We start from the raw sequence: 26390 nt of genomic DNA on the forward strand, positions 1-26390 counted from the left end.
TCAGACTTCGGTAGCGTTTTGTCAGGTCGTTGCGTCACACGTTACGCTTTTCACCTCCTCTACAGTTTCAGAGCATATGAAACGCAGGTGTTTGGCACTGGATCCCGGAAGAACCAACATATATTGGTTCTTCCATCCACTTTTAAACGTTTGGTTTTCTTGATCAACTGTTTACTTTTGAATAAGCCGTGGTTCTCATCCGCTTGGCAAGCAAACAAACGATTTCAATGACTCATTTGGAGTGATGTCACCATGCTGTAACACATGACTGTAATAAGTTAAGTAATTACACATGGAAATTGACGCTCCTTGAGCATTGTTATATGTTATTATATTTCCCATTCACTCTAATTGGTCATGATAAGTTCCCGTTCAGTAATTGATTAGTGAGTAATTGCATTATTTACAGAACAATGCTGACGAGATAGTCGGAATCCAGCCACTTGGCTGTCCTTGGGGAAGAAAGTTAGAAAAACCAAATGGCTGGGCTTTGGGACTTTGACTGTTAAAAGGGACCAATTGTGTTTTTCCACTTTTCCGACCTATAAATGTTGTTGGAATGTTGTATTCTCATGTCAAACGATGCCAAAGTTTCAGATAATCAGGTTTGCGCATTTGTAAGTGAGCCCTGAAAGAAGTTTGGGATGGTTCAAAACGCTTGGTTTCAGAGGGCGTTGCAAAACTGTTCTTTTGTGATGTCACAAAGGAGCAAGCTTCCTTATGGGCGTGGCTGTAGACCAGATACACTCTATGCCCTCCCCCAAGCTCTGCTTCTGTGTTTACGTTGCTAACAATAAAAAGTGTTTGTTTAGATGAAAGGGAAAGCCACATTTGTTTACATTCCTGAAGACGCCACCATCAAGCACAAGTGGTTGGAGTTCCCGATTTCCTAGCAGCAAAAAAAAAGTAGGATGCCAACATCAGAGTGGAATAAAATATATGTAGGATGATAACTTATTTATATATCAGTGCTCATGTCAAACTTTATCCTAATGTCACCATGCAAAGTACACATTTTTCAATTATTGAATTACTATAAAATGAATGAACCAATGAATTATCTTCAATATTTCAAGTTAATTAACATAATAAGGTTTCTGTTTTTTAAATCTGCAGGAGTGGGTGTACGTCACTGTAAAAAGTTTGGGACCCACTATTTTGTGAGTGTGAATGGTTGTTTGTCTATATGTGCCCTGTGATTGGCTGGCAACCAGTCCAGAGTGTACCCCGCCTCTCGCTCGAAGACAGCTGGGATAGGCTCCAGCATGCCCACAACCCTGGTGAACATAAGCTTTACATATACGTTTACATATTTTGATATAAAAGTTCAAATATAAATAAGTCGTAGTAGACATTTGTGGACAAGAAAAACAAAATTCACATTTATTTGATATCAAACAGGAGTTGAATTAAATACCAGCTGACGACAGGCTCTTACAAAAAGAAAAGACATGAACCTAATCAGTGCGGCAACAACCTTTCCTTGTTTTTGATGTTTTTAAGCAAATAGTTCTGTTAATAAATTAAAAGGAAGATCCGCAAAAATAACATAACACATTTGCTTCAAGTAAAAAAATCCCTCAAGCAGACGTGTTGATTTTTACAGTACATCTCTCAAATACTGTTTAAAAAAATGATATTGGAACATACAAGTGAAGTGTGAGAGGAAAAACTAAAGTCCTCCATTTTGATGAAGATGAACAGTTTATATGAAGAGTCCTATTAACATCAAAGAGGGCATTAACTTTTTTTTTTCCTTTCATGTTTTTCTCTACTTTTTACACGAGTGGTACAGCAAAATATATTTTCTTTAGCTGTTACTTTGACAATGTGCAAGAGAGAAAATATAAGGCCTGAGTCTGAATAAGTGGTTTTCTTTTTTTTTTTGTACAATGGTGACAACACAGCCACCCTCAAAAAAGACCCCCAGGAGTGTCAGGTGTTCTTTACTGGGAACATTGGGAGTTTTTTCTGTCTGAGCTGCGTTAGTGCGGCAGCACAGTCCACATTCAGGCCTCAGAAGAACATGTTTAGTGTGCAAAAAGTCCAACCAAGCCAAAGCACCCGCCCTTCCAGGGGCTCAGAGGCTGGTGATGAGCTGCATCTGTCCGTCACTAGGGGTGTCCCCCTCTGTTGCACAGTGCTCTTGGGAGGTGGGCGGCGGCAGCACACATCCGTCGCTGGTCACTCGGTTTATGTGATAGTAAGAAAGCGGCGGCGGCGTGTCGCCGAGCTCGGGCATGCTTTTATGGTACGTGTCCTCACTTTGGATGGAAGGTGAGAGCTCGTCCTCGTCTTCCTCCTCCTGTTCAGGAGGGTACGGGGAAGCGGAGGGCGAGTCCCTCAAATTGGGCATGCTGGTGTAAAGCGAGTCTCTGTTGTTGCTAGCATCCTCCGCCGTCATCACAGTCTCGTCGCCAAGCCCCAGCTGTCCCTCCATGCGCCTGGGAGCCTTGTGGGCGCTGTAAAGCAGGGAGTGAGTCCTCTGGGGGAGGAGGGGCGCCTCCAGGGCCTCCTTGTGGTGAGGGTGCAGGAGCAGCTCCAAAGGTGCGTGGACTCCTTGAGAGGCTCCTCTCTGAGGGGACGAGGCGTCCACGTGGTCCGCCACGATGGCGTCGTCCTCGCTGCCGCTACCCCGGTCCACGATGACACGAGTCTGTGGGGGCAGAGCTGCGTCCCTCTCCCGTGGGATGTCGCGAGCCTTGGGGGCGGCGCGGGGCCGTAGGTTGTTGTGGACAATCTCGGATATGATCATCTTCTCAAAGGCAGCGTCGTCCAGGTTGAGGCCGCCCACGTCACCCGGGGCCCGCACGCCCACCGTCTCATAGTCGTCGTCCCGCAGGGAGTAGCTGTTGTTGAAGTTGCCGTTGAGGGGGAGGGTGTCCATGGCGCTGATGTCCCTGCTGTTGCTCAGAGAGTGCTGTCCTGCAGACATTGCCAACACAAGGAACAAGTCACGTTATATTTTCAGCCGTTTTGGGGGCGACAAACGAATACACCGTCCACACGTTATCATACTGCTCAGGACTACTTTTAATTTATACACAAATAAACGCCTGAAGAAGCCAATTAGCTTACAGCCATGTCTCAGTTCACTGTAGAGGAACATCACCATCTCCAATCTAATGCTATTGTATGTCCACAAGAACACGGCTATTTGTAAAAACACACCTGCTGCATGTCATTTGCACGCCAAAGCAACAGGTGGATGTTTAAACCCTCACTGTAGCCAATCAGAAGATAGAAGAAAGTCATTTCCAGAAAAGGCACTGCAAAAACAATTTAATTATCTATATACCTAAAATGTCATAACTACAGTGCAAAACTGTAAAAAAAACTACTAAATAATAATTAAATTAAATAGAAAAAAATATATACAAATAAAATAACATGTTTTATTAAAACAGCAATCTATAGAAAAAAAGCATCAGCCTAATGCTATTGGCTTAATGTGAAAAAATATAACTTAAAAATGTAATAAAATAATAAAAATAGATAGAAAAATATTTATATATAAAATATGTGAGTAATTTAGTTAGTTATAGGCTGAAACGATGTGCTGCAAAACATCTATACACAAATAAAAACCCAAATAATATAATAAGTACCATAATAAGTACAGTAATAACATAAAATAAAATATTAATCATAAATACACGACATATGTTTGCATAAGTGTCATATATTATAAATAGAACTTTTATGGTAAGAACTATAGGTATATACTGTAGCACTATAAAATACAACAAAACAAACTAAACCATATTCAATACATAAACAAATAAAATAGGACTAATAAAACATGTGATCAAATTATAACTATGCTAAACCCTCCCGTATCAATAAAAAAATTGTTAAAAATCATAAGTGGAAGATTTATTATCTATCTGAGGTATTCTGATAGCTCAGCCCTGTTCTGTGGACATGACCTTAAAACAGCACCTCCACAATCCTTATGTGACACACAAGTCTTCCCCTTTTCTGTGCATTCTAAAGAGTTAGCATGAGGAAGCTAACAATGCACGTCATGGGACACACCTATATATATATATATTGCTCCAAGAGATTGCATCACAATGAATTATTAGCACTAAAAGTTATTTGTGTTAGCTGCTATAATATCAATGTTGCTGTTGCTTGGTTTATATATAAGTCAGTCATATCAATAGAACATCAAAATAGGTGTTTTTCTCTGTGTGGTCATGTTTCACATACAGATTGTGGCAGATGGGCAAAAATTCCCCAAAAGTGCAGTTTTCCTTTAAGAGTTGATCCTGAACAATACTTCAAAGTACATTGACAAAAAAGGATGGCAGGAAGTGAAGAAACAGCAGCATGTAAACATCAAGCAGCACATAAAGCAGCCACAGACCACCAAAGCAAAGTACAACAAGCATGAGGATGTTAACAATAGACAAATAAAACATTCCACCTGTTTAAAGAGGGCAAGACAAAATTAAACAAAAGTTTTGTGGAACACAGATGGGCCACCACCTCTGTGAGCCCCTTCCACAATAAATAAACACACACACACACACAGGCAGGGTGCAAAGACTCACTTCGCCACCACTCACATCAAGTGTGTCTGCTCAGGCTATCTGGCCTAAAAACAGCTGATGTGCAAAAAAAAATGTGGAAAACAAGATGCTGGTTTTCAAAATTGTAGCAGAACAAGAACAGCAAATCACTCAAATACGACAAAAAAATAAATAACAGTGGAAGTGCAGAGGATTCAGTCAGCCTGTGTCCTTCATGTAAAGATAATAGAATGCTTTGCTGGTTTTTTTTTTTCTTCTGGGGTGGTGGGTGTCAGTGAAATTGTGTGCTGGACACTTCTGGAAAAAGAAGGACAAAAGCAAGGACAACTGAATCCTGGACTCAGCAGATGAAAAGAGCTCAGTAGCAAGCATGACTCTACTTAAGGGGGAACACTTTGGGCTGCAATTATTTCACCTCATTTTTGACTGACACATACAACAGCATAAAACGTCTTAGAACGCCACTGGCTCTTTTTGTTCTTCACATAAGCAGTCAAGTATTAATGTAGTCCTCTTTTTATTGTGCTAATTATTGTAACATTGTTGTAATTGATTCTTTTAAAAATAACAGTTAAAATAATTATGCACAATTTTATCAATTGTTTTAAAATATATTTAAACGAATGCCATATAAATATAATGTGACCGATAAAGGTTACGTTACAGGTTACAATTTCTATGTATGGTTGATTTATCTATTTTTTAAAATTAATAATGAATTTTAAATTTATACAATTAAATACGTATATTAATTCATTATTTAAGAATCTTCAGATTTTTCTGGGTCTGTTTTCTGATTTTATTATTATATTATTAATATATTATTTATATTATATACAGTGTATGTTCAAAAATGATAGCAATCATTTTTAAGATAACAATGTGCATTGTGCTGATAGCAATACATAAATACTTAGATACATATATACATATAAATAGATACAACAAATGTGTATTTGACTTGACCACATTAAAAGAAATAGATGGTATAAGTTATGTATATACTGTATGTAATAGATAAAATAATAATATACATATGCTGTGGGTGATATTCATTTATATAATTAAAGGAAAATATATGAATTCATGAAAAATTATTACAATTATTTTATTATGCTAGGCAATTTAATAAAAAAATAAAAAAGCAAGTTTACTTTAAAATACGACTTTAAAAATGCACTTTTCAAATCTTAAAAAATGCAGCTTGAGCATTTTTTTCTTTTGTTTTCCAAGTACTGGTGCTAACGGCAATACGCTCCCTAATTTGATGCAAGCGAAGCTCTAATGGGATGCCGTTTGATTTAATGTGAGGATTTTATTATCTGGCTACGCTGCTGAGCCTGGTTGTGGAAAGCTGACATTCTGGTAGAGGGGAGCTCAAAAAAAAAAAAAAAAGGATGACAGCGAGCACATCCAATCTCAACATGAAAGAGATTTCTAAAAAAAGAAAAAAAAAAGATGAGTGAAAGAGAAGCAGAGGGGCAAAACGGGGTCAGGTGATTATTAGACACTTCTAAGACATTTGCATGTCGTTATGTTTTATGCACAGACAGGTATTGTCTGCAGGGAGCTATGTGGGGGGGGGGGATGTTTGGGAATGATGGGAACCGAATTGGTGTGGACACCATGACAGCTGCACTCTGGGAAGCCATCCAGAGGAAATCCATCCAAGATGTTGGTAACCATTTTACAGCGTCGGTATGAACATCTGCAGAGCATTACTTTATATTAATACACTCATAAGAGACGACGTGCTTTTTGAAGGTGCTAAATGTAATGATTATAGCAGGCCAAACGCGAAAAGGACTCCATCTTCCCAGCATAGCGTTCCTATTCGAGCATCTGCCGCTTGGCTTTACTAGAAAACAGCTTTCCATATGTTAGATCCCAATTGAGTCGCTTCTTGAGCGATTCACATTTATGGCTGTAAATGTGGCTAATGTCGCTCAAAGGGCGCACTTTCACCTCGACAGGCAGCGCTGAACTAAGGCCTACATCGACAAAAGATGTGTTGCTAACTCAGGGTTGGGTAATGTGCGTTTACGGCACATTGTAGAAAAAAAATTCAACAAACCAAAAAATCAACTAGAATGGACAAACAACGCAGAAAGGAGCAAAGTAAGAAGAACATGGAATGTAATAAAATACTAGTAATAATATGCTTTGTCACCTATAACGCTGATACTAAGTTATGTCTAGGAATATATACATTTATTTTGGGGCTTTTTATTAATTAAGTGTTTTATTAAGCCATTGGAGGTTTGATTTGGATTACTATTTTACATTGAATGCCCTCTCAGAAGTTGTATATATTTCACAACAAAAAACTGTCTAAAGTGTTGCTTAGGGGCCATTTGCAAGCCGCAGATGAATTTTTATTGACCCACGGCACATTGTAGAAAAAAATGTACAACTAAAAGGAAAAGTGTAAAGAAAAGAAGCTGAAATGTTTCCACTAGTAATTTGTTTTAGCTTTTTTACAATATTAAAAACTACATGAAAATATCTAGTGGCTGCATGGTGGACTAGTGGTGAGCACGCAGGCCTTACAGCTGGGAGACCAGATTCGATTCCAACCTCAGGCATCTCTGTGTGGACTTTCCACGCTGGAGCTGTGTTCGGGCAAGAGGCTTTTTATAGCAGAATACTGAAACATTTTTGAATGAGCTGCATCTTACATCAAATATAAGCACTAAAAAAAAGGAAGACTTTGACTGTGAATGCTTGATTAAAGGTTGTCTGCATACTTGTTGAATTTTGGATGCTGGGCTGTGTGCCATTTTTAAACAGCCTCTCACTGTGCTATGATTGTCTTCTGGGTAAGTGACCGTGCAGAAGCAGGACAGGACAGTAATGTACATGCACACTGCATTAGCTCTATATGCTTCTATGTATTTTTTTCCTGGCAGACTTTCATCACACTGCTGCTTTTCTCTATTCTCTTTTATCATCAAATGCTGGAGAATATCTGAGGGCTACGACTGTGCCCGCACTGCATCATACGCTTGTTTTCTCTCCTTTGATTGCCTTTTTTTCCCCTTCTTGGGCTGTGTGGAATTAGGCCACCACCACAGACACTGACACAAGTAAACATCAACTTAGTTGAAATGGAGGAGGGCCTAAATAAAATATAAGTGTTGCAACACGTTCTCTGACCAAAGATCAGTGGCATAATTGATCAGCAAAGGCTGCTCACTCGATGACGGCACCGCTTTTTGGTATGAAAACTGAAGTCATCGTCCATGCTTTAGAAAACACATTGTGTTTAAATGGAATACTTGAGTCAGTACACTTCAATACACTGTGTACACTTATTGTGTCTTATTTCCTCAATGCACAGTGATAGTGATGTGCTGTCCAAAACCGATTATGGTTGCTGATGACGATCACAGTATTTACCTACTTCTTCGTCTCTTCTTTTTGAGTTTGGAAAGGTTTGCTAGTCCCTCCCTTTCCACTACGAAGCCAAGATGGCAATTGTTGAAGGTGGTCTATCACTGCGCACTCACCATTTTGACTGTTTTGAGTGCAAAATATGGGTATTCAGTGCACTGCATTCGCTTACACGTCTCAGTGTGAATGCACATACGCACTCAAAAAAAGAATGCAAGAAAAGTATGGAAGAAGATTGAAGTAAACAAACAATAAGTAATTTTTTTGGGCATGTTAAATTGTGTAAACATGTCATGTCTCTTAGTCTGAAACAAATAAAACCATGACCATGACCGCAAACTGCCCCAGCGTGAGCACTCACAATATTCGACCATTTCTGAACGTCAACACTAGTAGCATAAGTAAACGAGCCTTCCCGCCGATGTGCCTTTCGCTCCACAATAATGAGCCGTTAACGGGAGCACATTATTCCACTGGCTATGGCGTCAAAGGCTTTAGTTTGAAAGAAATGATGGAATTTGCTTTTATTTCACAAAATTCCAACGCCTCTGAAACACTGACATACAAAATGCCCTCTTTGCTGTGTCAAGGCTGCAATATGTATTAACTGGAAACCAAAAAATAAGAACATAACACAGAGAATAGCAGACATATAGTTACAATTATGAGGAGGGTTTAAAAAAAACAATTCAGACAATTAATTAATTACAAAATTAATAAGACACTATGACAATAATGATAATAAAAATCCTTATTTCATTAGCTTTTATTATTGCAAGAATGTCATGCTACAAGAAATATTTTAATGACATTACCTTCCGATCATTTGGGAATTTTGACTTTCAATCACTAAAATTTAATTTGTTCATTCTTGCAATGTACAGGTTTTCTTTTCCAATTATTACTTTATTGTTAGTATTTTGTTATTAGGATTCACATTTGAGGTTGTTTATTATTAAGATATGACATATTAAAATTATAACAAAATCTTCACAGTATTGAGATTTTTTTTCTTGTAAAATGATGTTTTGGGGCAGTTTTTCATCTGATATACAGTATGACATTTTTTGGGAAATTTGCTATATTGAGATTTTTTCATGTCAAAATCGGACTTTACTTTTACAACATTAGGATATTTTCCACATGGAATTCTAACTTAATTGTTGCAATATTAGTATTTTTTTCTTGAAACATTTTTTTATGGTGTTTACTCTTTTGATATGTGTTTTTATTTATCTAGTCGTAAAATTCTGACTTTAATGTAGTTTTTAAAACATTTTTCCTAGTATTTTTTTGAGTAATGCATTAAGTTATTAACTTAATATTGCAATGTAAAAACTAATAAATATAATATTGCTATTCATATAGCTAATAGAACACATTTATATTTATGTAGTATTAAAATGTAAAATAAGAAACGTTGTAAAATTGCACTATAACTGTTTTGTTCAGGTTCCACCTTGAAGTTAGCTTGCAGCATTTTTTGTTCTTATAACAAATGCAAATGCGGAGCGGGAGGATGCGCACCTGGAGAGTGAAAGGCCGGTGGAGAGGGCGTGTTGCACACCACAGTTTCTGCCAGCAGGTTGTTATAAGGGTTAGTGTCATGGCTACGGAGGAGAGGGTTAGTTAGGAGGTAGTTGCCAGTCATGCCTGAAATAACAGCAAAAAGAGAGAGGGAAACATATCAGTAAGGACAGTTAAGGAGCAGGAGGCAGACGTACAATGTGGTCTGTCAAAGCCACCATAAAGACATTGGACAGGGCGAGACATTATCCAAACAAGCAGTCAAACAATATTAGCAAGACAAGTGTTGACACCATTCACCGCAATGTTTATGTGAGACAAATTCATCCAAACAAAATCATCCAGACGAGACGCCAGACACAACACGTGGCCTTCCATGAATAATACAGCATCCTTATCATCCTCTGACTGCTTGTCTAAATCCTCAAGAATGTAACCACTCATCTCTGCGGTTTAGATTTTAGCTCTAGCTCTAGCTGGCATAGAAAAAAAAAAGAAAACGCTTCAGATTTCTAATTAGGTCCAAGTCTGCAGTGGCACAGCAGGGAGTCGGAGCTTCACAGTGCTCCCAAAACATGCTCTGACCTCCGCCTGACTCCCTTATCCCTTGCCTGCATCATCCTGACAAGCATAGCAGGCTGAGGATGACTTAGGAGAGGTGGCTGCCATTTCAACTCATCTGTGGTGTTTTATACTAAAATATCACGCCACATTTCAGTCTGATGATGCCGCTGGAGAGAGAGAGAGAGAGACTTTGATGCACAAGCGGTGTTTAGTGATATTTTTGATTGCTTAATGCTACCAGAAAAAAAACGACATTAAAAAGTCTGGATTCGTCTCGCCGACCTTCCTGCATAACCGCAGCAGCACAGCGCCTCTATTGAAGTGCTCAGTGATGGATACCGAGCTCCATCACAAAGAGCATAGCATATGTGTTTCGTCTGGCAGGGCTTGCTTACCCTGGTTGAGCGTGGAGGTGCTGTTTATGTCTCCCGAGATGAAGGACGACTCCGACTGCTTCCTCACCGTGTCGTTCCACATCCGCCTGATGCGGCTCTGGATGCACAGGGAAGGAGATCAACAGTGTCACTGTAGGCTATTATAAGTGTGTTAACCTGCCTTGTAAACATAAGGCTATTGATCCAATAAAATGAGAATATTAGCTCTTGTAACCTAAGAGGGTCTTCTTTTTACTGTCGATATAATGAGAGTATTCCAACTCGGGCAAATTCCCAGAAGATCTGTTTAAATGGACGAAGAATTATGAGGTCTTTAGGTCCATGTAGTACATACTATTTATCTTTTAAAGGCACGTGTAAACTTCCTTTGGTTAGTTTATGAACTTAGCTGGATTATGCAAAAACTCAAGCAGAATTTAAGTAGACTAGTGATGCATGGGCAAGGAAGTACATTTTCCTAAACAATAACACTTATTGTGTCAGTGTTGCTGATTATAAAAGTAAAATGCTGGAAACTATTTTAATTGATTGTCCTGACACATGCCTGTTGTCAAGCATTTAATGATCTAAAATGAGGCATTAAGTGGCTGTTATTTCCAGATTCATTATACATGACTTAACTGTTCATCTTTAATTATGATTTAGAGTGCATGAAAAAGCGGAAAGGAAAATGCACCTCTCTTTGACCCCATGGTAATTTTATTAACAAGCATATTTCACAACACAGCAGCAACAGAACCAATGTGGTAACAAGCTGTAAGGAGGAAACTGCTAAGCTAGCATTAATACCACTGATCAGTTAATTGTAAACAAAAGCGGGGGTAACGCACGAGTTGAGTAGCACCGCCAAAACTTGAAAGTGCATACTGAGGTCGATAAGCTCCACTCATGAAACCTCAAATGTTGAGAACGTTTGGGAATTGCTGAACTAGATGAATAAAAATCAAAACAAAAAACTGTAACAAAACATTAAATTAGTAACTTTAACCTTTTGTCCCTCCATTTCGACACAATTACTGAATACAGTGAACAGCAAAGCAAACAGTGCTTGTGTGGTACGATTTTACACTATTAACACAACTAATGCAGCCATATCATGGTGCACTGAACTCAACTGAAAGATGCCCTAAAACAGAGCATGTGCTTGTTTGAGCTGCTGGTTCTTGGACACAAGAACATCTCTTTGGGATTCCCAAGAATCAGCTCTTCCTTTTAACACCCGACTGGCACGTACCATGTGTGTGCCTCATTAATCTCTTTACCACTTTGTCTTATTGAACAGTTTCAGTGCTTTGTGCTTCAAGGTCTCCGCCTGAGTCCAGACCTTTTAGTCTGCCAACAGTGCCGAAATGACTGATTCATGCGGCGACCAGGCTTTAACGACACGGTGGCTCCTCGCTCGAGAAACCATCAATCGAGTGAGCACCGTGGGGGGGTGTCTGTAAAGACTTGTCAAGCTTTGGTGTCTTTGCCAGACATTGTTTTTACCTCGCTGAGCTCTGTGCACAAGACCCTAAGCTTGAAATCAACATGTTGGCATGGCTATGCATCAGAGTAGCTTATCTGCAACTGTTTGTGGAAGATGTTGAAATTGTGACTGGGGACTGTCACTTACCTGTGTGGCTGACGAGTAACGTGCCGTGGTTCGAGACGTGGCTGTCTTAACCGTGCTATGGGAGGCCTCAGGTGGTAAGGCGCCGCAGCACTGGGACTGTCGGAAACATTTGCTGTACTCTTTACGGACCTGTGCGGGAACAGGAGCAGGAGCAGTGAGGTCAGGGTGGAGCGAGATGAAACAGAAGTGAATGTTCTGAATCTTTCATCACCAATCAGCTGACAACTCTTTAAATACCACTGGGATAAAAGAACTCTGTTGCACCTTTTTTTGCAGGAGGCAGTGGAAGATGAAGATAAACATTCCTTGAAGGGTGTTGAAGATGGTGAAGAGGTAAGCCATCACAATGGATGACTCGTTGAGGAAGAACAAGCCAAAGGACCACGTCAGGCCCAAAAGGCAAAGGAGGGCAAATGCTCCCAACACCCACGACCTGATGAGCATGAAAAGAGAAGTCTTATACCGGACTTGCGGAAAAAGAAACAATGAAAGAGTGCAATATTGATGTCAGCTATATAGAGAGTAAACTTGGATATACTTTAGAGTAGTCAATGTAAAGCAGTATATATGTGAAAATGTACTAAGCAACATTATTAAATGGAGAGGACCCTGCTCTGCTTAACAAAGTCACAGTGCATGTTGGAATTCATGTTTCCTCTCACTAAACTGCAGCTAATCACTTCGGCAGCACTCGTGCATCCACAAACCATGTCTCCATAACACTATACTTGACTGTAGGAAAGACACAATCATCTTGCTTACTTGTGTTCCCCGCTATTTAGACAATAGTGATTGTGTCAGTGTATCATAAATCTGTACTGATATACTGCTGAGTACTTGAAGTATATCAAAGTTTACTTTGATAGCATTGTCCCATGATAAGATACAGTATACTGTCATATACATGCTGGAATATGACTAGCACATTCACTTTTGTGGGATACTGTAAATCCATCCTTACATATGATATTCTATGATTTGACAAGAGTCCATTTAAAGAAAAAAGAGCAATGTAGTATAAAAGATGATACAAAGTATTGTTTCTTTGAGCTTTATTTAGAGCCCAGAGACTGCCAAAGTTGCGTGTTTTTCCTTGGTGGCTTCCAGGAAAGGCCTTGAGGAAACACGATCACTTAACAGTCAGACGCTGGCCGGTTGTTATGGACACTCAAGGGGAGCGAGACGCTCCTCAAGAGACTTGAGGAAACGTTACTATGAAAAATGAGATTTGGCATTGAGTCGGGTTCTAATCAGGGTTTTATGCTGCCAATACCGATCCTGATACGTAACATTTATTTTCATAGCTCATTTCAAGACAAACAAAGCCAATATGCTTGTTTTACCAAAACGCTGGTGTCCACACCTCGCGTTTTGTATTTCACTATGCAAATTATTATTATTTGAATAAACACCAAGTTTGTCTGCCTCTGCTGGGCCCCGCCAGCCACATCTGCAGCCTTCTGAATTGCAGATGCAGCCAACCCACTCTTTTGTGCTCTCGCCATTCCTGCCGGCACTTGTCCGTAAGCTTGGCACAGCAGCTGAAATCGGTGCACACAACGCCTTTCATGTGGTGTGCAAATGCTCACTTATCATGGGCTGTACGCTCATTGGACAGCCAAACTAGGGAAGTGCCGAGACTGACATACACCCACCATGCCAGGAGTTCCTCTTGCACTAAAAGTGCTACATAGTGTCTGCATGCTCCCAAATCCGTACTAAGGCGGTAGCCATCTCCAAATTTTGCCCACACTTGCAAGTGTACAGAGAGTTGGGACAGGGGCTTTAGCTGCTGCCCAACAGATGATCACATTGCAAGCCTCAAAAACTCACCACATGCCCCAAATGCCATACAAGCGCCACCCCGGTTAGATGTTTTTTTGTCTGTGTGCAAAACTTAAGACAGGAAGTCCAGCACATGGTATACTTGGTTGTTCTGGATGCAGCAGGGGTGGAGCTGATCAGTGGAGGAGATCAGTGTTTTAAAGCAAATATTGGTCGATATCAATACCGTGCTTTTTCACTGATATCGGTCAATGGCTGATTGATCGAAGCACCCTTTGTATTAAGAGAGATGGCAAATTGAGCTTGCCGTCTATTATTAATTTGACTTTTTTCAGGATGGATTTACATCCAAATAATCACAGTGGATTTAACCTTCGATTTAACTTTGGAACACGCGTGGCTGGTTTGAGCTAGAGAAGAATTAATGGCAGTTAATGAGATGTGACAGCGCAAGGTTAGGATAAAAAAATGAAATAATAAGCATCACTTTTGTCCTGCAAAGAGAAAGATGGAGAGCACTTTTCCTTCCACAATGAGTATGGAGGTAACATAAGTAATATTATCATAGCAAAGGTAAAACTATACTAATACTAGTATTATTATTGTATGTAAATGTGTTGTTTATGATTATTGTAAGATTTTTACATGCATTTAACATTGTGGCGACCAGAAAACATCTATGTTTGATACTTTTTGTAATACGTCCAAGTCACATAACACAAGACTTCAGGGGAGGTGCCGCAACTTGAGAGCTAATTTCAGTTATATTTTTGTTACATGAAGTAAGGTGGCTCTTTATTTGCACAAATGTTTGGTTACTACATGTTTATTGGTCAACTAACAATTGTGGATAAAGATCAGTATATTGGAGGAGAGGCACGCATTTTTTCTTAACACATCTCATGGTAAATTGAGACAAGGCATCACCTAGACTATTAGACTCTAATAGATTTCTAACCTCAGCCTCTAATAAGTAAAGGGAAGGCCATCCCATTTCCGCACACTTTTCCCACTTTTATTAACATTTTAAACGAAAGAAACAAATTACAGATTACTTTGTTAATGGGTGGAGCAGTGGCCAATGATTTAAATACCATATTTCCAAATAGTTTGTCGAGTAGTGATGTACGATACAATTGATTTCCTTTTTGATCCGATACTGAGTAAAATTCAAGCTGGTATTGACGACAATGATCTTATACTGATAATACATTTTGCATTAGGTGCAAATACACTTAATGTGTCCGGTAAAATTTAAAAAGTAGTGTATTTCAAATCAAGCATGGGTCATAATATAAAGAAAACAATACCTCAGTGTAGTTTAATTTAATTCAAACTAAAACACATGGAGGTAGTGATGGTGTGAAGAACTACTGTAAGTATGAAAATTTATTCCCAGTTCACGGCGGGACCGTTGGAGCTAGAGCTAGTCATCCAGAAACCATAGAGTTGGCGGTTTGATCCCCGCTCCCTCCACCGAGTCACTGTCATTGTGTCCTTGGGCAAGACACTTGGCCCACCTTGCCTCGGGCTGCACACACTGTTGTATGAATGCGAATGAATGGAGGCTGTGGTGGTATTATAGACAGAGGAGTGTACCATATGACACTTTGAAAAGCCCTGCTATAAGTCATTACAATTCACAGACACACACAATATCATAACACTAGTGCGCAGTTGTTTCTATTTTCAAAAAACAACAAAAGTCTGTGATGCAGTTATGAAGACGTAAAATGACGTATGTAACCTGGTATAAAAAAAATTCTATGAAGACCATAAACTGGAACCTGCGGCTAGAAATAAACACTAAAAAGCCAAGAAATACGACTGAGGGATTATTTTTCTTTTTACACAAAAACAGCACCTGATCTCCACCTTACCTGATACCCCCCAGCCTTGAGGAGTCAGGTTTCATGGAAGTGGAATGCTTCACCATCTTGTACATGGTCACCACCAGGAAGATGACATTGACCTGTCAAAACAGACGCATCAGCCTTTTAACGTAAAGCACTCAGAGCGGAGTCCAATTCCCTCCATCCCTGCTTGTTACGTTTCAAATGCAAACAGCTCTATCTGTATTGGTTTTGGCTCAATCGCTAAAGCTACTATGACAGCCGATCTTTACCTTTGTGGAAATTTAAATACCTCAGCAGATCGTTAAGACTTGCGGGAGAGAAAGGCAACAGAGGGGGTTAACGGAGGTTAATGTGAGCGATCTACCTCACACGGAGCTCATCTTGAACATAGGCTGAATTGACCACATTACACTTAATCCGCATTAGAGGGTAAAACTCTGATCAGAAAGAGACATATCTATTATATGGAACCACAGAAAGTGCAAAAATACTTAACAGACTTTAACAATATAGGATGAATAGCCATACTTTAGTGTCAGAAAGAGTTCTTTATAGTTACATTCTTTACAGTTACATAGTTAGATTTGTCTTCCTTCTGCTCCCTTTCAGTCTGGATTAGAGAGAAATTTAACTCAATATAATTTTTAGAAAATAAATAATACAAATATTTAACATACTTACTGTAATTTGTGGTGTGTAAGCTCCTACTTTTTTCTCAAACTTTGAACCCTGCAGCTTATTAGTGGTTGGGCTAATTTATGACCATATACTTCAGAAGTACTACCAATCATTTAAATCAGGGGTGCCCATTACATCGATCACCAATCACAAGCTTTGAGAAAACTACAAAACAACAAGCTTGTCAACCCATTGGAAATCGTAGGAGGTCATTACTCAATAGAACAGTGCGACTTCATCTTAGATAGAAGGCTAAAAAGGGAGCTCAGCATGGCCAACTTACTCCTTTGCTCAGATGGAATGCATTATGTTTTTTATGTTGAACTTTTATTGGTACTTGTCTTTTATATTCCTTAGGTATACCCTTTGATTATGTTGCTGTGTGATGATTTTAGCCTTCTATCTAAGATGAAACCATGAGTCAGAGTGTTTTATTGAGTAATGACCTCCTGTGATTTCCAATAAGTTGACAAGCTTGTCCTCCTCACAGACTCGTGCATGCCATAATATATCTTTTTATGATGTGGACATGTGCTGCTTTGTTTATTGACCATATCAATGATTTTCAGTGAGGAACATGGAGTTGGGATTCCTGTCTAAATTTCATTCCCTTTCTTCACTGACAAGAAATTTGGCATCTTTTCTTCCAGGTTTGTGCCAATATTAAGTATTTATTGAACCTTTCAAGGCTGCATGGTGGACGAATGGTCGCGTGTGGGCCACACAATCAGGAGATTGAGAAGACTTCGGTTCGATTCTCCGCTTGGGCAACTCTGTGTGGAGTTTTAAACATGCATAATTGTCCATAGTTGTGTGTCTATATGTGCCTATAAGTGGCATAGAAAACAGATGGATGGATGAACCTTTCAATAACTTTGTTCATATCATAATTTTTTGACTTTCCGTCTGTGAAATAGAGGACAATCTGCTTTCTTATGACCATCAATGCATTTTGCAGGCCCTCTGTCATCCATGGCTGATTTTTTTTTATTTTGCTTATTAGACATTTCTCTCAATGGATAGTGCTTATTGTATAACTTCATGTACGTATTTAGAACCAGTTCATATGCTTCATATACATGATTTTCACTATACAGACACCCATTTTTGTTGTTTGTTGTTTTTTGTTGTTCAGATTTATCTTAAAAGTATTAATACTTTTCTTTGTGCATTGTCTTGTGAGTTATGCCACTTTTCCTTGCTGTCTTTCATCATTTGTGTCCTTAATTTTCTCAGTTATATTCTGTTTTGCTTCTTTATCTTCTTTAAGAGCAGCGTTCAAGGCTGTATTATTATGCTGTAATGCCTTGATTTGATTGCGCTGTTCTCTATTTTCCTCCCTCAGGTGTTTAACCTCCTCCCTCAGGTGTTTAACCTCCTCCCTCAGGTGTTTAACCTCCTCTTGAAACTCAGAGAAACTCTCCTTGAGGCTGTCGTTCTGATGTTTTAGAGTTCCAATCTGTTTTTGCAGGCTTTTCAGATCATGCCATACTTGTGCCGCAGTATGTGCCAAGATTTCCTGCTGTTGCTCTTTCATTTGCACAATCAATAGATTCTTCAAGCAGTTGTATGCTCAGAGCTCCGCTTGGGTCAACGGCTGAGACGGCATAAATGGCGCCCCTTCTTCCCGCTTCTTGGGTGGCCCCATGGCTGTTAGCGGCTCTGTTGGTGGTAGCAGTCTTTGTAGGGGTGGCCTTTCCGGGGTGTCTGGACATGAGGTCTCCACGCCTCTGCGTATTGTTGCTAAGCAACCATCTTGAGCTTCAGCAGTTAGCCGTTTAGCTTGACTTGCTAACAGCTGTCTGCGCTTATAATTTGTTTATTTCGACGAGTACCTCACACCCGTCCGGGTTGAATTGAGATGTGAGCACGATATTCTAGTTTTGTGATCACAAAGTGATGAAATGCTAAAATACTTCAAACACAGGTAGCAAAAGTAGAGTTCTGAACATCAACATGAACATCCTTTCTAGTCAAGTTATTATTGTTGAAAAATACTATAATATTGGACAGTTAATCAATTCAGAAAATAAGGCTTTTTCCTCACAAACAATCAGAGATTTCTGATTCCGGTGAATATCTCAGCATATTCCCATATGAATGCATTCGGAAGTGGAAACAGAGACGAATGTGTGTGGACAGTCAACGACTGCATGTGAAGGCAAAGATTTGAAGAAGTGAGAGGCAAGGACATCGTATTCTGGATGGTTTGCTCTTTAAGCCGCTGGGGTCGAGTTCCATCAGCATGAGGAGATGCGTTTAGTGACGACACACATCCGACGAGAGAAGGAGGCATGGATGCTGGGAGGCGTTCTGCAGAAAAGTGGTCTCCGAGGGGCTTTACACTGCAATATTTAGCGCTATTCCGTGCCTGTCAAAGTCATCTTACAATAAGAATTGCTGCCAATGCAGCGCTTTGAGGTTTTGCATGCATTCACAGCCTATGGACAGACAGACATGTCAGTTTGGTGTATGGCAATGCAAGCGTATGTCCATTCGTCCTGCATGTTGTGCTTCTTTGTGTTTCTGTCAACGCCCAGTGCACCACATGCAATATTAAAAAGTCAGGCCGGAGATGTGTCTGTGTGCTGAGATTGGCTGGGGACATGACATGATCCTCAGCGGCAGCTTAGAGCTAAAGGTCGTCCGGCCCACCCACTCATTACTTCCATTTCCACTCTTGTTTTCCAACTGCGCAAATGACCTTCATGCCTGAGATGACGACTTTCTCCTTCTCATCGCGTGATGAGACTCTGCTCCGCAGCTTGTGATTTTGGAGGATTACAATGCAGAGTAGACGCTGCCCCTTTTTTCCCTTTCATGCAAATCGATCTTGAAACAGTGGTGCTCAGGAGCTCGCACACAAAATCAATCAATCAACCATTCTCAAAGCTTTTAAAAATTGAGAGACAGAACTTACCAAAATTACAAACGTTACAGGGCCAATGAAGCTCCAGATGAAATGGTTGTCCACTCGCAGCCAGCACCTAACCAGAGCAAAAAACCAAAACACAACCTCTTAGTCTTTTATGTTGTAAACTGCAGAGTGCCAAGCATTTACTTTGACAAAGGTATCTGTTTGAAAGGAGGCTTTTATTCATACTTATTTATTTATTTATATTTATATTCAATGATTGCTTCAGGCTAGAATTAGACATGTCAGTTTAATCTATTAGCTCATTGCTTCTAAAATAGTGTGGCAGGTCCCCCTGAGGGTGGAGGGTGGTGTGAACTGTCGGGGGGCGTGAGTGGCAGGGAGAAATTTCAATGATAGTTGAAAGTTCAGTCTGTACAGTACAGTTGTGGGTGATCCACTGTATTAGATGGAGGCCATGACATTCCGCCTGTGAATATTCTCAGTTATGTAGGTCATTGTATTCTCAGGATATTCAATCGACTGCATCCGGACTGTTCCAAGTTGTCTTAGAAGACGTGTGCCCGGCGATTGACCAGTCAAGGGTGTACCCTGCCTCTCGCTCGAAGTCAGGTGTGATAGGCTCGAGCATACCCACAAACTTAGTGAGGATAAGTGGCATGGATAAGTGGCATGGAAGAAGGATGTATGCATTATGCAAAATAGTCTGTCTACTTAAAATACGGCATTTATTTGAGAGAAGGCCTTTATTTGTTGTGCATCTATGGAGCTTGACAGGCTAGGAAAGGAAAAAAGAAGGATTTGTTTCAATTCATTAAATCAGCTCAATGCCAAAACAAGGTCTCATTGATTAGCTGCAAGATAATCGGCCACAGCGAAATGAGCGAGGCTCCTCTGACCACAGAAAGCTCAACTTGACCTTGGGGAAGCATCGCCCTCAAGCAGTATTCAGCTACAAATATGTGCTTGGAAACAAACTGGCAAAATCCCTTAAATTAGAGCCAAGCAATACAACAAATTTTGTTTTTTGGGATGAAATTGAGCAGAATAAAAGTGCATAAACTTTAAACTGACAAGGTCGGCAATTATACGCATGCAAAGAATAAAAAGCCCGACAGGTCAGCGAAGCTCACACAGTAGCATTCATTAGTGTTGCGGCTTTGCTCTTAGCAGTGACAGGGTGTAAATTTGGCAGAGGGCAGAGGTGCACTGATCTCTGTGCTATTACTATCATTAGCACAGAAGACCAGAATAAATAATCCCCCGCACTTACGCTCGTGGCGTGCCGTAGCTGCGGTAGTCGACAGCCGCTGAGATGCCCACCACTGCTGCTGGGAAGAGGTAGCCGGTCATGTAGTAGTACTTCCTGCGGGAGAATTCGCTCTCAAACACCTCGACCAGCATGAGGTAGAGTTGCACACCCTCCAGACACATCCAGGCAAAGGCAGCCAGAAAGCAGAAATGGAGGACACCAGCAATGATGGAGCACACCAGCTAATAAGGAAGAAGTTATTATTGTGTTAGTTTTGGTGCAGGTATTGGATACATGTGCAATGCTAAACTATAACTCTTAGTAAACAACAAAGTTGAAAATAGCAAATTGGGACATTTTATGCAGACCACTGATTTACAGATTATGCAGGAGGTGGAACGTTCAAATTAGGCATGTGCAGCCTTGGTTGAGGTGCTGTATACACTTAGGTTCCTGTCTAAAGCCACAAATAAATCCAACCTAATTCAATTAAAAATGTAAACAATAGCATTGATTGTCATATTTTGGTAATTTGACTTTATTTGAACATCCTATTACATTTCACAATTGCACATGTCCAAATGGAGTAGGAAAAAGCAGAGAGTATTCAATCCTATCACCTCTTTGTTTCACATCAATAGCTAATGCATTTGTTCACCTCCTATGAGTGCCATTTGCCAGTTCTGAACAATGTTTGCAACAAAGTTGAGGTTTGTAAATCTGTATAAACAAATTATGGCATAGCATTGCACAAGTAATTCCCTGAGGCTCGGGTTTCTTCTTATACTTTGCAAACATCATCTGCTGGTACTGTTTCTTGAAATGTATCATGCTAGTGCATTGAGTTTTTACTTATCATTCCATAATTTGATTCCACATACTGATATGTTGAAGGATTTTAGCATTGTTTGCGCATCATTTTTTTCCCCTAAAGATCATATTTCTCCTCTCTTGATGAGAATAATTTTATTATGTTCTTTGGTAGCAGCCCATTGTTTGCGCTTCATGCACATTTTCAGCTGAAGGTTTACCAGTTCAACTAATTTGAATAACTGTAATTTTAAGAATAATGTGTTGGTGTGTACCTCTCTCTGAGTTAGATGTAGCTTTATTCAGTATAGAGGTATTTCCTGCCAATTTATGTTGTATAGTTTTTATGTGGGATTTCCAATTCATTTTGTCATCATTAATGCCTAGAAATGTATTTTCATTCACCCTGTCTATTTGATACTATATTTGCGCTTAAGTACCCTTTCTGCTTTTTAACACTGATTGTCTTTTCACTACTCTCTGCACTGGACCAACATGTCTCTCTTATCTTCAAAGCTACTTAATATACCTAAAGGTTAATTATACTCAGCAGCGAAACTCTGACTGCACTTACCATTGGCTCGGTCATGTTGATGCCCACCAGGAAGACGAGCTCTCCGATGAAGAGGTTGAGGCAGAGGTTTTTGTGGATGGTGTTGCGGTCGCTTTGCAAACCCCTGAAGAAGCAGAATGTGTAGAGGCTGATGGCCAGGCACACCAGAGACACAGCGATGCCCATTCGTGTGATGACGGTCAGGAGGAGCTCGTGGACGCTCCCCTTGCCCTGTGGAGAGACATAATTAGGACGATGACCCGTGACATCGCTTGTCATATATTCCCTTTGTAGCAAGGGTGTTTAATTTGCTCTAGTGAGTGCGGCTACTTGAAGTAAGCTGACAAGTTGTGAGGAGGCCTTTGTTTGTAAAATTGCTTGTGGACACCTTTGGAGACCTCTGCCGTAAACAGACAGAATTCAGACACTGATCCAAATTACTGTAGAGTTGTCTGGCCTTAGTAGAGGTCTGCGCCCCACCTGGTTGCATTCTAGTTTGATGTGTTTAGCAGCAGTGGTGATGTTAACAGGTTCCTGAGGTACAAGCGAGATCAAAGATGTTTGAAGACAGGCACCAAGCAAATGTGAAAATTGAGTGCAGCAATATCACGCAGGCACATTGGTGTTCTGCAAGTGAGCCAAATCCTCCTGTGATTTTTGCCCTTTTATTGAAGGCATGAGCTGCAGCTGAGGTGCTGCACAGGCCGTCGGCAGGAGGCTAAGCTTTGCCCCAGGGGGCTCTGGTTTCAAGTTGTGGTTAAGGTTGAGGTTAAGACAGATGACGGGAGGGGGGTGGCAAAGTTCACGAGTGGAGGACGTATTATTAAATCAACCACAAACTGATCCCCCACATTTATTATGGCCTGGGCCCTTGCGACATGTGCTATTTGTCATGACATTAAATCGTAATTTCATTTTGTGACCAAATGCTTTGGTGGACCACATCAAGAAGTTTAAGCTGCAGTCATCTCATAATTCTCAGGGACATATGCATGAAATATTAGACAGTAACCACAGTAAAATATAATTAGTTCTGATAATGGCGTTGTACTCCCCCAGCCTGAGCCACCATTACGCTTCCTTTAAAGTGACGGCTTTGCTTAATTTCTTCATCTCCTACGAAAAATATTGAATTATCTCTGATGCCATGTTGTTCGTGTGCATTATTGTGCTCAAAAGCAAAAAATAAATAAAAAGACTTGGTGTGCACTTTAGTGTGGTTTGATTCCACACTGGTATTTTTGTCGGAATGAAGAACATAAAGGGCTAGGGCTATATATACACTATATGCAATATGACTGCACACAGAAGAAACAGTTCTTGAGGGAGTCGAACTGGTGTGAATGAAGCAGGCAAACAAACATTAAGTTGAAATGGAATAGAATATTATAAATGTTTTGGACAAAATAGAACAATTTTGAAAACAAAATAATACTTCAGTGTCTTGAGTCTTGTTGGCAAAAGTTCATTCATCAGTTCAGTTCAGGGGTTTGCAAACATAAAGATGCAATTATTAAAAAAAATAACAAATCAAAAAAACTGCCACCAGTCACTTAATCACCCAATAATAATTTAACAAGCAAGTAAATTTAAACATTTCCGCAATGGAGTTCATGGCACGAACAGTCCAATCAAACAAGGAACTTTTCCACACAGCATAGCGTCTAAAAATACGATGGGTGGCAAATGTGAAAGGTGTGTGCTAGAGAGGTGTTTTATCCGTCAGCCGCCCTGAGGCGCCCTGAGAACAGGAAATTCTAAACTACATGATATAGTAGGTGTTTCCTACAAGATGAATTGGATGAGAAAGTTTGTGTGAGGTGGACAAAAAAAAAAAAAGAAAGATAGTGAAGTTCGCCTTGCTGACCTTTTGAACCCAGTCAAATACAAAATACCACAGAATGGAAGTTGGACTACACCAAGTTATCAGATTTTGGACAGGTGTGATACTACAAGTATACTACTACGTCTGATGGTGCTCACAGAAGAATGCTCAGGTATTTTTGTGTGTGTGCTCAGACACTTACCGTAATGACACCTTTAAAACAAACCGAACACAACAAGTATGAACGCATCCTTAAGAGAGCAAGGAAAGCGACTTACCACATTTCCCCGATGAGCCATGAGGATGGCGAAGTTGGTCAAGTGATTGCACGAACATGTGGTGTGGCTCATGTTGGTGTCCAGCAGCTTGCAGCCCTGAGTGGACCAGTATCCCATCATGCTCCGCTCTGAGTAATTCCAGAAGGAACAGTTGGGATTGTAGTAGTGCTCCTTCTGCAAAAGGAAAACAATTAATCATACATGAGCCCTTGCTGCAGTATGCATGGCCGCACCTTGTATATTTTAATGCCTCTGACTGTGTGTGGAGGGGTGGGGGGGGGGCGTAGATGACTGCTTGTTGTACACATAAGTGTCAATTTATATTCTTTCAGTGTATTGACTCAGTTGGAAGGGAACGGGTGAAAGTGATCCAAATTAGGGATCTAAACAGAGATGAGATGATGAGAGAAGATGGGATCAGGGTTACTATGGTAACCTGCCAGCAGGAAGTCAACTTGCTCCTCCAATTCTGCTTCTCTGATCTCAGCTAATTGCTACCAGTGACAGACAAAGAACAGAAGTTTTCTTTTGCTATACTGCTTGCTATTGGAATTGGAGGTGCAGCTCCTGGACTATTTAAAAGCACAGCATCCCCGTATGGTCTCGAGGGGTGGTCGCTTACATCGAGGTGCTCTAGTGTGAAGATCACAGGGTCGGCCACAAACACACGGCTGGACTCCTTGGTAATGGAGGCTGAGAGGATGTGGGAGTTGACCGTAAGGGAAAGGTTGCGTTTGTCCATGTCTCCAAGTCCCCGTAGAGTGGCGTTCTCCGTGCTCAGGAACTGGCCCAGGTGTTTGTACAACACAAAGACTAGCTTGGCCACACCTGCAATAACCCACATAAAGAAAATCTTCAGGGAAGGAGAACACACAAGCAAAGAACAAATCATTCACGCAGTGAAAATTGACTTTTCACTTATGAGAACAGTGTTTTTCTATTAATAGTTAAGCGGTTTCTTTTATGGTACTTTTAAAAGAAAATACTTTGACATGCTGAGTTTTCTTTTCTTACAGAATAGTGTTATTGGACATTCCTGTACTTGGTCAACGTTGTCTGTGTAGCTGTTTCGCACACAGTGTATCAATAATGACTTCTGCTGAAAATAATTTTACAGAATGCAATTACAGTCAAATCAGAGCCGCTCAATAAAACCATCATATTCCTGTCAGATCCAGGATTAAATTATTAAAAAAAATATAGCTTTAATTTAATGCGGTAGTACAACTGCCTCTCTTCTACCAGCCAGTCAGCACATTAAAGGGGACCTATTCTGCTCATTTTCTGCTCTTTGTATTGAGTTGACTCCTATAGAGCAGCTACGTACAATAACCCACACAGAAAGCTTTCTAGATCTTCCAGAATCTGCACCTACTATTTCTACTTTGCTTCCTTGGATTTGCCAAAATGGTCCGTTCTCATTTGTAAAAAAGTAGATTTTTAAAGTTTTATTTGAAAATCTATTAAAAGTTATTCAACTGAATAATTAGGTTCCAAACAAAAAACCCCAAAAAACATCTGTTCAGCTGTTTAAATTAACTTAGGTTTAATTTTAATTAACCCCCCAATTCCATAGTGCTGCAGACTACAGAGCGCTAAACAATGATGTAAACATTCTCACCGTTTTTACTGTTGACTTTGACTGTGTTGGAGGAGAGTTGAAGTGAAGCTCCACCCCGGCTGGTCTGAGGGAACCTGAAGTCTTGCACCTGGCCGTCTGTGCTCACCACGTATACATCCAGCACTGGTTGGGGAGGGTAAAATGCATTAGCAATAGTACAGAATGTTTAATAGAGCAAAAAAAAAGCTGTCAGGTGCGCATTAAGGTTCATTGGTGCAGTGAAAAAATGAAATGTTATTGACAAGACCCCATGGGGCGCAATTGACTTAGCCCTGTGAAAGTCTGTGAGGTAAATGGAAAGGATAAAACAAATAAATAACAACAAGGGCAGGCTACCAGAGGATGAGCAGATACGCAGCCTCTTGCCACATGAATGTCAAATATTCATAGGATCAAAAATATCATTGAGCTTTTTACTATAACTTCCCCCTGCAGCTTCAGATAACTCCACTGCTCCATGAGCAAATCTCTGAAAATCCTCCAAATTCCGCCAGCTGCCGGGTGGCACTCCCTTTGATGTGGGAAATTACCAAGGGGGGTCAGAAGGACATCGGCGTGCACGCTCACACCAGAAAATGGCCTCGCTTCCACAGACAGACAGCTCCTGACAGAGATGAGGGATTGTCCTCTGCTTTTGTCTTCCCTGTTTGTCTCAATTTTTCACTTCAAGTTTTTTGCAACCCCAACTCCACGTGTCTGACTTTTACTGATGCTCACCTGGAGGTGTTGTTTGGGTTATAGTGACCTACTAATTAGATAGTGGCATCAGTTTCTCATTTCTTTTCACCCCATTACAGGAGGTCAGCTATTATGAGGGGTGTTTGC

At 40.3% G+C, this 26390-nt stretch overlaps 1 protein-coding gene across 11 annotated transcripts in view; it reads right to left on the bottom strand.

Moving 5' to 3' along the window:
* Positions 1-1332: 1332 nt before the first annotated feature.
* Positions 1333-26390, bottom strand: part of adgrl2b.1 (adhesion G protein-coupled receptor L2b, tandem duplicate 1) — a 111946-nt gene continuing 86888 nt past the window's right edge. For 4 of the 11 annotated variants that reach the window (XM_058065687.2, XM_058065678.2, XM_058065679.2 and 1 more), the window contains 12 exons: positions 25566-25688; positions 24567-24772; positions 23945-24118; positions 21863-22072; positions 20500-20720; positions 19272-19338; positions 15698-15789; positions 12297-12465; positions 12033-12161; positions 10418-10514; positions 9459-9584; positions 1333-2925 (listed from right to left, as the gene is read on the bottom strand). In XM_058065687.2, the coding sequence (XP_057921670.2) occupies positions 2081-2925; positions 9459-9584; positions 10418-10514; positions 12033-12161; positions 12297-12465; positions 15698-15789; positions 19272-19338; positions 20500-20720; positions 21863-22072; positions 23945-24118; positions 24567-24772; positions 25566-25688 (2459 nt within the window). In that variant the 3' untranslated portion in view covers positions 1333-2080. Of the gene's footprint in view, positions 2926-4559; positions 4614-9458; positions 9585-10417; positions 10515-12032; positions 12162-12296; positions 12466-15697; positions 15790-19271; positions 19339-20499; positions 20721-21862; positions 22073-23944; positions 24119-24566; positions 24773-25565; positions 25689-26390 lie in introns of all 11 variants that reach the window. The other 7 variants (XM_058065688.2, XM_058065686.2, XM_058065681.2 and 4 more) reach the window with 4 other exon arrangements.

The sequence above is a fragment of the Doryrhamphus excisus genome, linkage group LG6, assembly GCF_037039965.1.
Source record: "Doryrhamphus excisus strain RoL-2023G ecotype Guam linkage group LG6, RoL_Dexc_Guam_v1.1, whole genome shotgun sequence".
In the NCBI taxonomy this organism is placed as follows: Eukaryota; Metazoa; Chordata; class Actinopteri; order Syngnathiformes; family Syngnathidae; genus Doryrhamphus; species Doryrhamphus excisus.